Source organism: Lissotriton vulgaris, chromosome 3_1 (genome assembly GCF_964263255.1).
Source record: "Lissotriton vulgaris chromosome 3_1, aLisVul1.2, whole genome shotgun sequence".
In the NCBI taxonomy this organism is placed as follows: domain Eukaryota; kingdom Metazoa; phylum Chordata; class Amphibia; order Caudata; family Salamandridae; genus Lissotriton; species Lissotriton vulgaris.
In genome coordinates this window covers 1,066,846,057-1,066,860,713 of record NC_141689.1, presented here as the reverse complement: position 1 = coordinate 1,066,860,713, position 14,657 = coordinate 1,066,846,057, and the positions used below count along the sequence as shown (strand labels likewise).

The 14,657-nt window shown below is 43.0% G+C and overlaps 1 protein-coding gene across 1 annotated transcript in view; it reads right to left on the bottom strand.

Moving 5' to 3' along the window:
* LOC147727409 (prostaglandin reductase 1-like) overlaps positions 1-14,657 on the bottom strand; it is an 841,629-nt gene that overhangs the window by 800,110 nt on the left and 26,862 nt on the right. Inside the window, exon 2 of the mRNA XM_086963105.1 lies at positions 8,508-8,623. Coding sequence (XP_086819231.1) covers positions 8,508-8,613 — 106 coding nt within the window. The 5' untranslated portion in view covers positions 8,614-8,623. The remainder of the gene's footprint in view (positions 1-8,507; positions 8,624-14,657) is intronic.

The following is a 14,657-nucleotide window of genomic DNA, read 5'->3' as shown; positions in this document are numbered from 1 at the left end:
CCAGGGTAGAATAGTCTGGGCCTGGGTTGCCGCGAGACTAGCTGGTGTGAGTGTGATATTGTAGAAAACTTAGGCATGTACATCGCTAATTCCCCATCCTTGGGTAGGAGACATAGATACCTGTTGTAAACAGGTCCTAAGGAGGGAGGTGGTTACGTTCCGGCTGGGTTGGTGGTGCCCTGGTGAGCTGATTCTATCTGGTCTGAGAATCCGGTCGTTACAACGTGATGGCGTTCACGTTGCAGGGAATTCATTGGCTAATACAGCCATAGCGGAAGCAACCAAACCGGCTTCCGTAGCCACAAAAAAGCGTTCAGAAAAATACATTGACGGGGAAACCATGCTGGCAGTAAACACGTCCGTAAAAGGCGACTGTGCAGCACTACCCGTGAACTATCCACTCAATTATGCATAGGTAATTGATGCAAACTCCGTTCCTTTTGCTCGAATCCCTGGAGTGGGGGATAGGGTAATTCCAAACATGAACAGGAGAAGCTTCCTCTTACAGGAAGCACATATGGGGTTGGGTCTGAGACACCAAACAATCAGGGACTCTCGGAAAGAATTACAATTAGAGCACTGGTGGCCGGGAAAGAGCGTAGACATTCATGATTTTGCAAAAATGATGACGACTGCAACAGAGATCGCAGTGGAGAACTGGCCAGCGTAGTGTCAGAAACCCTAATAGAAAGCATAAGGCGTTCTATACGCATAATCAAAAAAGAGAAATGCGTCCCAATATATGTTATTTAAGACTAAAACTCACCTAAAAAATGTGGCCCCAGCGCTCGGCTGACGCCAGAACGGTTATAAAAGATCTGCGAGTCTTTATTGGCACATACGCAATTGCCATGTTCCATTCTGACCAGGTTCCTGCTTTCAGCTCTCAAGCTTATAAGGAGGCCATGGCCAGCATGGGCGTTGGCTTGCGATACTTTTGTCCATCACACCCCGAAGGGAACAGTGTAGTGGAAAGAAAAAACTGGGACATAAAGCAATCTATAACAGCGAAGGTATTAGGTTCGGGTGATGGGTGGGTCAAACATTTAATAAGTGTCCAGCTTAGTCTAAACAACTTGCCAAGAAATTCTCTAAAAGGTTTCAGCCCATACGAACTATTGTTCGGAACTAGAATGTACATTCAGGACTTAGATAGTCAGGTATCAGTGGTAAAAGATAAGAATAAAGACTTTGACATCAAAGACCGTTTGGCTGTTTTACAGGACTTGAATGAAACAAGAAAATCCTTAAGCAACATAAAGTTAAAGCAACAGCCAGCTACCACGGATGAGGCACCACCAGCCCCAGCAAGGCCTGTCTGGATTCCAAAGATTGGGGATCTAGTCAGAGAAAAAATAGCGGTGAAGAAGGAATTTGGGCCTTCTCACAGAAAAGCAGTACCTGTCTTAGCAATCAGCGGAACAAGATCAGTAGTACTACCGCCCCTTGCTGGTAAAAAGGAGAACAGAGTTGTATCAATCGACCTGGTAAAACCACAAGCATGTGGCCTATAATCAACAGTAGGCCCAGTGGACTCCCGAGAAACAACAGAATACCCAAACTTGCAACAATCCAAGAGGTTCAAACTGAAAGACTAATCACATTTGATAAACCTGCAGTGCACAGAGAGGGACTACGCAATAATGCCATGGAACTCGTGCCTCTTGAAACACAGATTGAAACAGTTCGTCATGAAACACCAGTCTACAATGATGTGGCATCAGAATGTGCTACCGAAAGACAAATTGAAAGAACGATTCCAACAGTTGACAGAACTGCCTCTGGCTACTTCATTAACTTCGACAACTTTTCTGAAGATCAAAACTACGCCGAAGTGATGCCAGAAACAAAAACTTTTAAAGAAAAAGCAACAGAACTCTTTCAACAAATCAAAGAAGTATATCTGGATGCACCATTGATTGAGCATTGGATTATTTCAGGGGTATTTATACTCCTACTATGCCTAATTTTAGTTTTAATTTTAGGAAAGATTATTACAGTTCAATGGACACAGCAAGTCAGAACATCAACTTAGTCCTCAAACCACACAGATCATCCCACGTGAAGAAAAGAGAACTGTCAACAGTAAATGTCACAGCCATTCTAGTATGGGACAAAACTGACTATGAAGTATATGGTCCGGTTGAAATCCTGAAATATCCTCACCAGTTCAAGGTTTCCTTAAGTGACTTTGTAAAACCAAGTATATTTTCTGATGATTGGGATTTTGAAAGTATTAATAATATGATGTCTGATTTAGTGTTGTCAGCAAGATTTACAGAACATGATTATTTACAAGGTTCGTCTAGTTATGAACAGATGTACTGCTTCTCACATTACGGAGATCATTACTTACATAAATCTGCACGACCTAGAAATGTTTTTAAATATAACCAATGGGAACATTGTGCTACTTCACCTAAAAGCAGTTCTAAAACATTCTATGAGAAATTCCAGTACTTCTCAGGGTTTAACACCAGTGATGCAGAAACATTTTATTATAAACTGTTGGATAAAACAGGGTTGAAAACTATGCTGACAAATATTAAGTTGATATATTCAGAAGCAATTTATGAAAAAATGATGACATTTGGTTTTGACTATTGGAAAAATAACATGGAAACAAAAACAATCTGGGGTACAAAAGATTGGCAGGTACAAGGCATAGAAGCATTATTTCGAGCCTGCATGATCCCAGAACAAATAATGTTTTTAAATGACACAATTCACCAAACAACCTGTCTTGGCCTAGCTAAGATTAAAGACCTTAACAAACCGTCTATTCCGAAGCCAATACCTAATAATGCAACAACAGATATTGAAATAGACGTATCTAAAATTTTACATCTAAACTGAACACATCCTGATTGGAAAAAGTGGTTAATCTGGCCTACTGACACAAACAACTGTCAAGATAGATTCCTGAATAAAACACAGGGGTTAACAATGACCAGACCAGACCCTAGATACTCCCAGAGACAACATCCAGGGATAGTAACAACATACAGTGTAGAGAAGCTGTGCCTTGAATGGCTAGAATCATCCACACTGGCTGAAATTAAGCAACACTTATCTTTACTTAAAGATGGGGCTGATTTGCGCAATTTCATCCTGGGACCTCGCAAACAGCGTCAAAAACGTTTTATAGCGACCAGTATATATGCGGCTTACAACGAGGCTTGGAAAGTCACACAAATTGAAACAGCTGAAAAAATACGAGAAAGTGATCGTATTAATTTGGAAAAATCACTTTCTGTAGTGGACAATGGGTTAATGACTCTGTCCTCCAGAATATATTCACCGGACAGTATTGTATCATCTGCCATAGATATAATAGACAAAGACTTGCTAATGTTACAGCATGGCCAGTCACAATTGCGTTCTATTGTACAGTTAGGCTGGACGCTGCAAAATATTCGTTCAGGCTATGTGCCTTGGCGTTTAATCAACACAACGTCATTGTTTTCCATCTTTAACCTCACTGATAAACAAATCAGCTTGGCACAGAAAGGAGCAGACTATACAATCCTGAGCATCGAAAAACTTGAGAGATTGCCTTTGACAATGTAAGAAAGTCCTGTCATTGAATGGATAATACACGGGATTATCACAATTCCGATAACAACTTTCCGATTTAAAAATTGCCTTGAATACATACCGACTGGCCAGTATGAACGTTTGGGTAAAGGGTACATTAAGTCAACATGGAAATTACTATATACACACACATGCTATAGTGACAGCAACAAAAATGTATTTCTTAGTGGTGAAAACTGTAAACATTCACTAAGCGGTATACTTTTGTGCCAGGGTATTAATTTACACGGAGCCTGTGAAGGAAATTCAAACAACCTTTCATGCCACCAACATGTCACACCTGCAACACAGATAGAGCCTTTCTTTAAGCAACTCTCGAACGGGAGTTACATTCTAATAACGGATCACAGCTGTTGTGGCCTTTTGCCAGGGAAAGCATATCTCGTAAGCGTAACTTCCATGGTCAAATGCCGTATGCAAGCATTGTTTCCAAACGGCCCTGGAGACACGGAGACTCCCATATGGCCTCGTTTGAATGTCTCTTCTATACGAATTGATACTTTAAGCAGAATGAAGTCTGTGCTTTTGCAGACAACAGTGCCCATCACGTCATCGAAAGAGACGTATGATATCCTAGTTGCAAGGACAACTTCAGAGATTCATGACCTTTTATCAACAAATTGCCCCGTGCATTTCACAGAAATGCTTAGCCAAATTCTTAACATGTCGAGTGCCATAGGCATCCCAGGCGTATTTAAGACCATTTTTACGGGACTGTTAACACCATTCAAAGCAATTCTGGGACTCATTCCCAATTTTGTCCATTCAGTCTTTGGCGGCATACCCCTACTTTTGGGACTTGTAGCAGGCATTTTATTTTTGAACCTCCTGCTCCGATATGGCAAGCCAAAGCACAGACATGACTCCGGCAGGAATGGAAGAAACGATCCTAGGATTATGCTACCAGGACCGAGTAACTAGAGTCCTTGGATTGGCCAGGCTGAGAGATCTGAACATGACCTGGTTTCTTTCATTTAGACCTATATGGCAGACCTGCATCTTACCTGTGCTTCGATGTATGCTATCCAGAGATGAATGCATGTTGGACACCTGTCTTGCACTTCCATCAGCAGTACCAATGGATATCGATACTTTGCTAAGTCCTGTAACGGCTCACGCATTGTGTTGTCCCCAGCGGCTACCAATCCTGATGACGGCATTCGTTGAGACTCCTGTGCTACGACTAGGTGGTAACAGTGGAGCGAGAAATAAAAGCGACATCACCCAGGTACGACCCTCTGTGAGCATTGCTGATCCAAACTTTGATGATAGCAATCATTCTCACACCTGCCAAGTTACAGCGTTATCGAACTTGGTCAAACTGTCACCTGATTTTGTAGACCAATTTTTTGAGAGCCTGTCTGATATGATGTTCTCCCCTGAACAGAAACAATAACTTTTGAAAAGCATTCCGACACACAGCGTTCCCATGAACTCTGAATTCGGCCTTCAGTTTTGATCAACAAAAACTGCTGAAAAGCGTTGGAACTCTATTCCCCGGTTCACCAAGAAAATATTTTTTGAATTGAACACTTTTTCAAAATATTTACCTTTTTTCCTGGCACGAAATTCTTTGCTTAAAGTAGACCTATTCATAAAGAACAGAACTTCTATTTTTAGGTAAATCTAGAGACATAATAACTTTACATAAGCCTCTAGCACATGTTACAGCAAATGCATTTATATGTGATGAAATTATCTCGCCCTTCTTTTCTGTATAAAGAGATATTTCATGTGTAATTTTTTCGCAAAATCATTCATTGATTACCTATGCTATAATTTTGAATGATTTCTATGCTTAAAAACGTACAGTACCAATATTACCATGTATTTCAAATACGTCATTTCAAATGCGAATATGTATTTTGGGGTGGGTAATGTTACACATGCATCTTATTGCTATCGTTTTTAGTAATTTGATGGACATAAATTCGTGGAGTGGGTGTCGCGTTCTAATCTAGGACCCCGATCGATACTGTGACCTTATGCCCCTATACGGCTATAATCCATTCATACCCCTATAATGGCATAAACGATCAAGAGCGATATTTCAGAAACTCGTCTCTGGCCTAACATGATCAGAGACACATTTCAGAATCTCTTCCTCTGCAGCTCATTAGAGCAGATGACACAGCAGAAGCCACTATCTTAGATTCCTAGATTACACTCCGAGTTCTTCAACAAGATAAAACTCAGCAACCTGGGAAAACCCCCACTTGCTATGTTTTGATTAGTAATAGAACTCTAATGAGCACTGAGAGAAGATGACTTCCTAGTGGCATCTTTATTGACGTCTTATGTCCAAAACTTACGTCAAACAAGGCACCTTTCAGGTATAAATATTACCAACGTTGCCTTAAGCAAGCGCTGCCTCAACGACATTGATGATAGAGATGGTGTGGTGAATACAGGAGCAGAACAGCTGTCCCCTGCAGAGCCCAGCAGATGCAAGCTGCCCACGGACACTGCCCCTCCTCCTCCTCGACGCGCTGAGAGAGACGCTGTCTTTTCTCCTGCAGAGAAAATCCAGCTCCAGCTTTTCCAGCCTACTCTTGCGAGTGACTGGGATATCGAGTCCTGGAAGGAGATACAAGACCTCCAACATTCTATTTCAGAGGTATGGTGCTGACTAAACTCTTAGAGAGAATTCTTGAAGCAAACCTTGGCAAAGCCAACTTGACTAAAACTGCTACTTACTTACTCCCTCCCAAGTATTAGGCTTAGGTCAGGTACACTGGGGTAGGCGTAGTTAGAAGCACCAGTTGAGTACGTTAGCTAAATGTATATATGAATGTATATATTTTTTTCATTTTAACCATTATATGGCTAAGAAACCATATCAATGCTTTTACAGTATTATTTCGCAATCCTCATTTTACTGTACGCACTTTTTTATAATAACTAGTCTTGCAATTGTGGCAATTCATTTCTCTTGCATGAGAAGAAAGACTGCTCAATAAATAATACCTTTTTATTGAAAACGCCCATCTCTCTATTTCTCTGCATCTTAGTGAAAGTAATCTGCACAACTGACTGAGTAAAATAACTGTCTATTGTTTCAAACGACTCTAGAGATTGACTCTTATTCTAAGGAGCAAAGTTGTCATGTTTATGCGATTGTTGGAAAACTGAATCCCTTCTTGTCTGTACCAGGGAAGCTGATCACTTCCTATTCAGTCAAGAAAGTTTTCAGTGACCTCTGAGCTAGTTGGTAACAAACCCATTTAAGTTTAGCATAGTCAGTAGAGACCCGGAAGACCGCACTTCTACGTCTATACTACTGTTTATGTTATTCCAATGCGCAGGGCCTATAGGGAAAGTAGGAACTACACTACAGAACCAGAGGGTGGCAGTGATGAACCAGTGGGTGGCAGTGGTGAACCAGAGGGTGGCAGGGATGAACCAGAGGATGCCAGTGATCAACCAGAGGGTGGCAGCCTTGAACCAGAGGATGGCAGTGGTGAACCAGAGGGTGGCAGTGATGATCCAGAGGGTGGCAGTGGTGACCCAGAGGGTGGCAGTGATGAACCAGAGGGTGGCAGTGATGATCCAGAGGGTGGCAGTGGTGAACCAGAGGGTGGCAGTAATTAACCAGAGGGATGGCAGTTTTGAACCAGAGGGTGGCACTGGTAACCCAGAGGGTGGCAGTGCGGAACCAGAGGGTGGCGATGATGATCCAGAGGGTGGCAGTGGTGAACCAGAGGGTGGCAGTAATTAACCAGAGGGTGGCAGTGATCAACCAGAGGGTGGCAGTGTTCAACCAGAGGGTGGCAGTGATGAACCAGAGGGTGGCACTGGTAACCCAGAGGGTGGCAGTGCGGAACCAGAGGGTGGCAGTGATGATCCAGAGGGTGGTACTGGTGAACCAGAGGGTGGCAGTAATTAACCAGAGGGTGGCAGTGATGAACCAGAGGGTGGCAGTGATGATCCAGAGGGTGGCAGTGGAGAACCAGAGGGTGGCAGTAATGAACCAGAAGGTGGCAGTGGAAAACCAGAGGGTGGCAGTGATGAACCAGAGGGTGGCAGTGATGATCCAGAGGGTGGCAGTGGTGAACCAGAGGGTGGCAGTGGCGAACCAGAGGGGGGCAGTAATGAACAAGAGGGTGGCAGTGAGGATACAGTGGGTGGCAGGGGTGAACCAGAGGGTGGCACTGATGAACCAGAGGGTGCTGAAGAACCAGAGAGTGACAGCAGTGAACCAGAGGGTGGCAGTGATGCACCGGAGGGTGGCCGCGATGAACCACAGGGTCGCAAACAGGCTGGACACGTAGAAACAACATGGTCGCGACCTTTGTGACCATACAAGTAAGTTCGCGTTCCCGAACTTGTAAAAAGCCCTCGCGAACTGGCAAAAACAGCAAATTCACACGAGTTCGCGAATTATGCGAATTGTGAGTTCGCTTTCGCACTAATTCGCGGATCGCGAATTCGCAAATTTTGCCCATACTTACCTAACACCTCGATGAATATTGGACTGCGTAACCCTCACTACAACTGAGAGTCAAGTGCTGAAAGGGGTAGCAGTTGCCCCAGCTACACAGGACCCACAGTAGGTCAGGCCCAGGTCGTAAGGAGTAAACCGCTTTAGCCCCCACGCTTGAGCCTAGTAACTGCTGCTTGCCTTCTGTCCCTCTGAAAGTGTGCTAACAGTTCTGAAGTTTTCATTAATTAGATTAGGTGCTAGGAGCGGACAGACAAAATAATAAATTGAGTAGTCTTTCCAAATAGCAGCTCCATATAACCTCCTGGCAGACAGATATAAGGGTTATAAAAACACTCAACAAATAAATCATACGCATATTAAGGAAGCCCTCCCCTCTTATTCTCATAGACATTCTGAATTATATGATACCAAGAAAAACTGCCACAGTAAATCTACAAAATATTCAATATTTATAGATTTTTCTTACCTCCATCTTTTATTGGTGGTAGCGTTTCCTCCTTCAACTTAAAATCAGAATGTTTTGGGAATCCCTCAAAGTGTTTGGCCAGCAGCCATGACTTGGATAACACCATCTTGAAGTGCCTGTGACAAATCAATAGAAAATTCTGCCATTAGGCCATCAACTACAAGTTTAATGGCATGGTAGCCTCTTATGCAGACATAATCTAAGTAATAGGTAGGGATGATGACAGCTGAGTCTGCTCAGTGGAAGGAGATCGGGGTTGTTTTCTTTGTATTGTTAGAGAAGCATTCTAAAAACACAGAATTCTTGCACATATCGGCAAATATAAACAAACATACACGTTTGTTGCATCAACAACTTCAGTTTAAGATCCCCCCTCAAACATGTAACACATGTCTCATGTGTGCCAGGAGGCATATTTGGAGCAGCTGTTGTGATTTATAAAGATTTTCATTCATTCATCTTTGAATGCTATAAAAAAGATTTCTGCATTAGAAGCACTAGTCGGTTTCCGAATTCTACCACCACCTGACCTCACTTCCGCTGATAACCTCACCTCCAACTACAACATAAAAATGCCAGAACTTCTTGACGCTTTCGCCCCCTACAACTCCAGAAATCAAGAAGTATCTCTTCCAGATCTTGTTTTAACAAATACCTTATCAAAGAGAGATGACATCTTACACTTGCTGAAAGAACATGGAGACAACAACCCTCGCTGACCCATTTCTCTCTCCTCCTAGCTGAACATCTAGAATACAAAACACACATCTTCAGAGAAAAATCCTCCTTCTTTCAAACCCAACTTGACCTCTCCAGAAACAGACCTAAAGACATTTTCAACATCATCAAACAGCAAACCTCATCTTTCACACAACATTCAATTACTGACTCTACCAAGCAGTGTGAAGAGTTCTCTAAATTCTTGTCTATAAAAATAGCAAACATTGAACTCTCACTGGACTCATCCATCTCCTCACCCCATACCAAAGATGTGCCCTCTAACAAAGAGGGTGCAGCCAGTGGTCACCTATAACAAATGGCGGTCCCCCAAACTAACCTCCTCATTGAGCCAGAACATCATCCACAACCTCATGTAACTGAAAAACTATGCAACCTGGACTGATTTTGAAAATATCTCAGCAGAAAAGATCTTTAAAATACTTGTTTGCATGAAGCCAACATTGCACCTCTACGACCCCCTTCCCTTCTTGCTTGTCAACATTCTCAGACACATCATCTCCCCTACATGAACTAAAATCATTAACTCCTTCTTATCAAGCTGCTCCATGCCAGCCTCCCTCAAACTTGGCCAAGTAACCCCCATCATCAAAAGCCAGATGCCGACCAGAATGACCTTAACAATTATAGGCCTATAACTAACCTCTCTCTCTTTGCTAAAACTAATTAAACATGTGTGTTCTCACAACTCAACAACCACAGTGCACAATACAACCTGTATGACACCTTCCAATCTGGCTTCAAGAATGGCTGAAGTGCACAGACTTTGATTCTGAATATCAATGATGCCTTACACAGATTTCTTGACGATGGCTAGGCCAGCCTCCTAATACTTTTAAACCTCTCAGCGGCCTTTGATACTGTCAACCATAACATTCTCCTAAACACCCTCACCCAGAGTACATGCATCACAGGTACAGCCCTTCAGTGGTTTGCTTCTTACCTAAACCAATGCTCTCAGCTAATCAAACTAAAGAAATTCCACCTAAACACCAGTTCCATTCCTTTAAGGAGTTCCCCAAGGATCTATCCTATCTCCTGCCCTTTTCAACCTCCATATGGAACCCCTTGCAATGATCCTGAAACAAGACAGAATTGCCTACTATCTCTATTCAGATTACACCCACTCTACATTCAAATCTCGTCATCTAAAGACATACAGCACCTAAACAGCACTCACTTCATGGTACAATCCGGGCTGACCAACAACCACCTGAAGCTCAACCCCAACAAAATTGAACTCCTCTTCATCTAACCAAAAGGTCCTATCAAGTTCATATCTGGCTTGATAACCTCACTGCCATAAAATACAAACTATCCATCTCCAACTCTGTTAAACAACTAGGGAATACACTTGACAGAAACTTGAACATGAAAGAGCATATTAATCCCTCAGCGAAAACTGCCTTCTACACGCTGAAACACCAAAAGAAAACTCAAAACTTTCATCCCCCTTGTAGACCTAAAGACCGTGGTGCAATTCTTAGTCCTCTCTAAACTAGACTACGGTAATGCAACGATTACTGGCTCCTCAAAAACACACCATATCCCTTTGAAAGACACACTCAACGCAGCAGACTGACTACTCTCTGTGGAGAGTCACTTTGACCGCATCACTCAAGAAACTCAACTGGCTACCAACCAAAGCAAGATGTATATTCAAAACTGCCTGCATTACCCACAAAGCTCTCTACACTGAAAAACTAATCTACCATGTTAACAAACTATCAAAAGCCAGCCAAAGGAGGCCTCTACAGAGCTCTAACACTATTCTTAATTCCGCCCAAATTTGAGAAAGAAAAATCATTTACTCATTCTTACTCTGGGAATGTTATTAGAATCTGTAATGCTCTGCCACAGGAGTTACGTGACAATTAATCAGTCCTTCACTTCAGTAAAAAAATGTACATTACTTCTTCTTAACAAATACCTTACCCCCCACCGAATCAATGTGACTTGCCTTGATGCACCTTCCTCACATCAAAAAAAGAGCCTGAATATCACTACCTCTGAAAATAACTGTACCTCAGTGTCTTCTACTTACGAAACACCCTACCATAGCTACCTCCAAACTATATTGTCCACATATCCCACTGTCTATTGTATATTTGTATTGTATAGTGTTCTTTGTTTATTTCTTACTGCGAATGTAACTCTTGTAAATGCTGTCGTGCAAACAATTTAAAGCATTCTGATACCTTTGGTCAAGTTTGCACTATACAAAACTCGAAAAATAAATACATAAATAAAAATACTGATTGACCCTATTACTGCATGAATGTTTTTTTTAAGTACTTGTATAGCCACCCTCTAAGATCTATAATAAACTTACAGATAAACTTTTTTTTTTGGTGTAAGATATTTATTTCACATCGTCACATAAGCATAATACACTTTCTTTCGCCTACAACCATTTTAGGCCGGCTACATATTTGCATGGGTTGGTAAATGTGTTGCTGGCATACACGGCCCATCAGCCGACAACCTTTGGTCCGGCGGCGTTTCATGAAAAAACATGTGTGAAACAAGACAATGCCGTAATCGCTTCCAAACACGTTCATGTTCTTACAGTTTTTCATTTTATATGTGACCTTAGTGAAACAACTAAACAAACTAAGAATACCCCCATACCTTAGGTCACTGTGTCACAGCATTCTCCCCTCTCCATTACACATCGATTATCAATACTCATGTTCATGTGGTTCGGTTTAGTCCTTTACCTCAATTTTGTGCATCTTGTACCGATGAACTTGTTAGCAAGTATTGACTGAAATAAGACCAATAATCCCTAGGACGTGAGCCTGCCACCAATTCTTCCTCGTAAGTGGCTAGCGTGTCACAGCAATACGTTAAATCTTCCAGCCAGCTTTTCATCTTGGGCCCCAATTTACTACTCCAGTGTAGGGACACTCTCCGCTTTGCCATTAAGAGAGCTACTACACAAAATTTACACCTCTGCGCTCTTAATTGCGGCACTATACCCAACAAACAGACCTTGGCCGTACATTGTAATGATGTCCCTAGCATGTCATTAAGGGCCTGTACTACTTGCTCCCAGTATCCCGCCACAGGGCGACAGTGCCATGCCAAGTGCATGAAGTCTGCGTTTTCCTGCCTACACCTAACACAGTTGGAGGTGTCCCTTAAGCCGTATCTGTGTAGTCGCTGCGGTGTATAATACATTTAATGGAGGTATTTATAGTGGATGATCATCAGGTTTCCATTAGGCGTAAGTAAGCCCGTTAGTAGGCAAGGGGTTTCCCATTCCTCCTCTGAAAGTGTATCTTCCAATGCTTTGCACCATTTTTCTCTCACCCCCTCAGTGTTCCCTCCAATGTCTGTCTGCGCGCTAGTGTATAATCTTGACACTAAATGTGAGGCTTTGGGTGTTGTGAGAACCAGCTGCAAAGGAGTTAGCGTCTGAGGTTCCTCCGGAAATGTGGGAAAATGTTCTCTCATTGCTCTCTGCAACCTGTAGTAGTTGAAACTAAACAGCAGTGCTGGATTGCTAATATAATCTAACTTGTCTAGGGTCTGAAATATTCCATCTTTATATAAATCTCCCATCCTGTCTATACCAGCGTGCCTCAGTAACTCCATTCCAACCTGCTCCTGTGTAACCAAGAGGGCCGGGTGGTGGGCTAGCGGGAGTGCAGGTGCGTAGAGTGGTAGGTTGTTAGCTACCTTGCCCAATAGTCTCCACGCTTCCGTGGTGGTGTTGACCGGGTTAATGTCACGCGCGTGTAATCTAAGTCTCCTATGTGGTAGTATGCTGGTCAACGGGACCGGGTCTGCATCCCCTGCTTCCACTGCAACATGTGTTAGGAAAGGTATCTCATGGTACCAGTAATGCGCGAATTGCGCCTGAGCGCATAAGTAATACAGATAGAGATCTGGAACCTTGAAGCCCCCTTCGCATATGGCAGTGTCATCGTGTGTAATTCTAACCTGGCTTGTTTTCCCGCCCAAATCAGGTTCAACATGAGCGTTTTGATGTTACGGAACACCTCCGCAGGAGGTTTGATAGGTATGTTGTTAAACAAGTAGAGAAACTTGGGCAGCAATACCATTTTCACGATGGCGATTCAGTCCGCCAGGGATAGCGGCAGTTTATTCCATCTTTTGATCTTGTCTTCCAGAGATGATATAACTCTCCCGTAGTTAGTACGGATAACTAGCTCTGGATCCCTGTGAAACCATATTCCCAAGTATCTGGTCGGTTCATCCTGCCAGTCTAGGTGATAGTCCAGGGCTGTCGGGTGCGTACAAGCTGTCAGTGTCAGAATAAGGGATTTAGTCCAATTTATCTGCAACCCTGAGTGCTGGCCAAATTTAATATATTCACGTAATAACGGGTTAAGGTGCTGTTCCGGGTTTTTTACATACAGTACCATATCGTCTGCATATAATGATATGTGTATGGGGCGCGTTTGGAGTTGTATGGCTGAGTAGTGGTGATGTTGTCTAATTTTGCAGGCTAAGGGTTCAAGTATGAGGGCAAATAGCATCGGGGAGAGTGGACACCCCTGCCTGGTACCTCGACAAATCGTGATTGGGTCTGATTATTATTCTAACACGTGCAGTTAGGTTTGTGTATAGCATCGTGATCCATCCAATAAACAGTGGTGGAAATCCCATTCGTATAAGTACTGCGTGTAGAAAGGGCCAATCTATCGTATCAAATGCTTTGGCCGCGTCTAATAAAACTGCTACAGCCTTTATTTCAGGTGCTAGGTAGTGAGCTAGGGCAAATAAGGTGCGGGTGTTATGTGTGGTTGATCTGTCCGGTATGAAGCCGGATTGGTCGGGCCGTATCAATAGTGGCATCAGTGGTTTCAATCTGTCAGCCAACAGGCTTGCTATAATTTTTGTGTCTACGTTTATGAGCGATAGGGGGGGGTAGGAATCACATTGTTCATCGTCTTTGCCCGGTTTTAATAACGCAATGATCAGGGTTTCCCTCATAGATGTGGGTAGGGTTTGAGCCTCATGTGCTGTTTCATATAGTTTCACCAGATGCGGTGCGAGTAAGTCCGCAAATGTTTTGTAAAATTCGACCACAAAGCCGTCTGGCCCCGGAGCTTTCCAATTCGGTTGTCTCTTTATGGTGTCTACAACTTCTTCTATTGTAATTGGGCGAGCTAGGTATTCTCTATGACCGTCTGCTAACCACGCCAGTTCCACATCCGCCATGTAGGACAGCAGTTCTTCTTGAGATAGCAGCGGTCGCGCCTCATATAAAGTTCCATGTGTGTCCATGAATTCGCCCATTATGCCCTTAATGTCATTTGTGAGTGTGCCCGCCCTGGTTTTAATTGCCGTGATGTGCTGCGGTGTCGGTCCAGTACATATTTTTTCTGCTAGGGTTCTGCCCGGTCTTCCACCCTCCCCATACCTTCTAGCAGTTTTGCG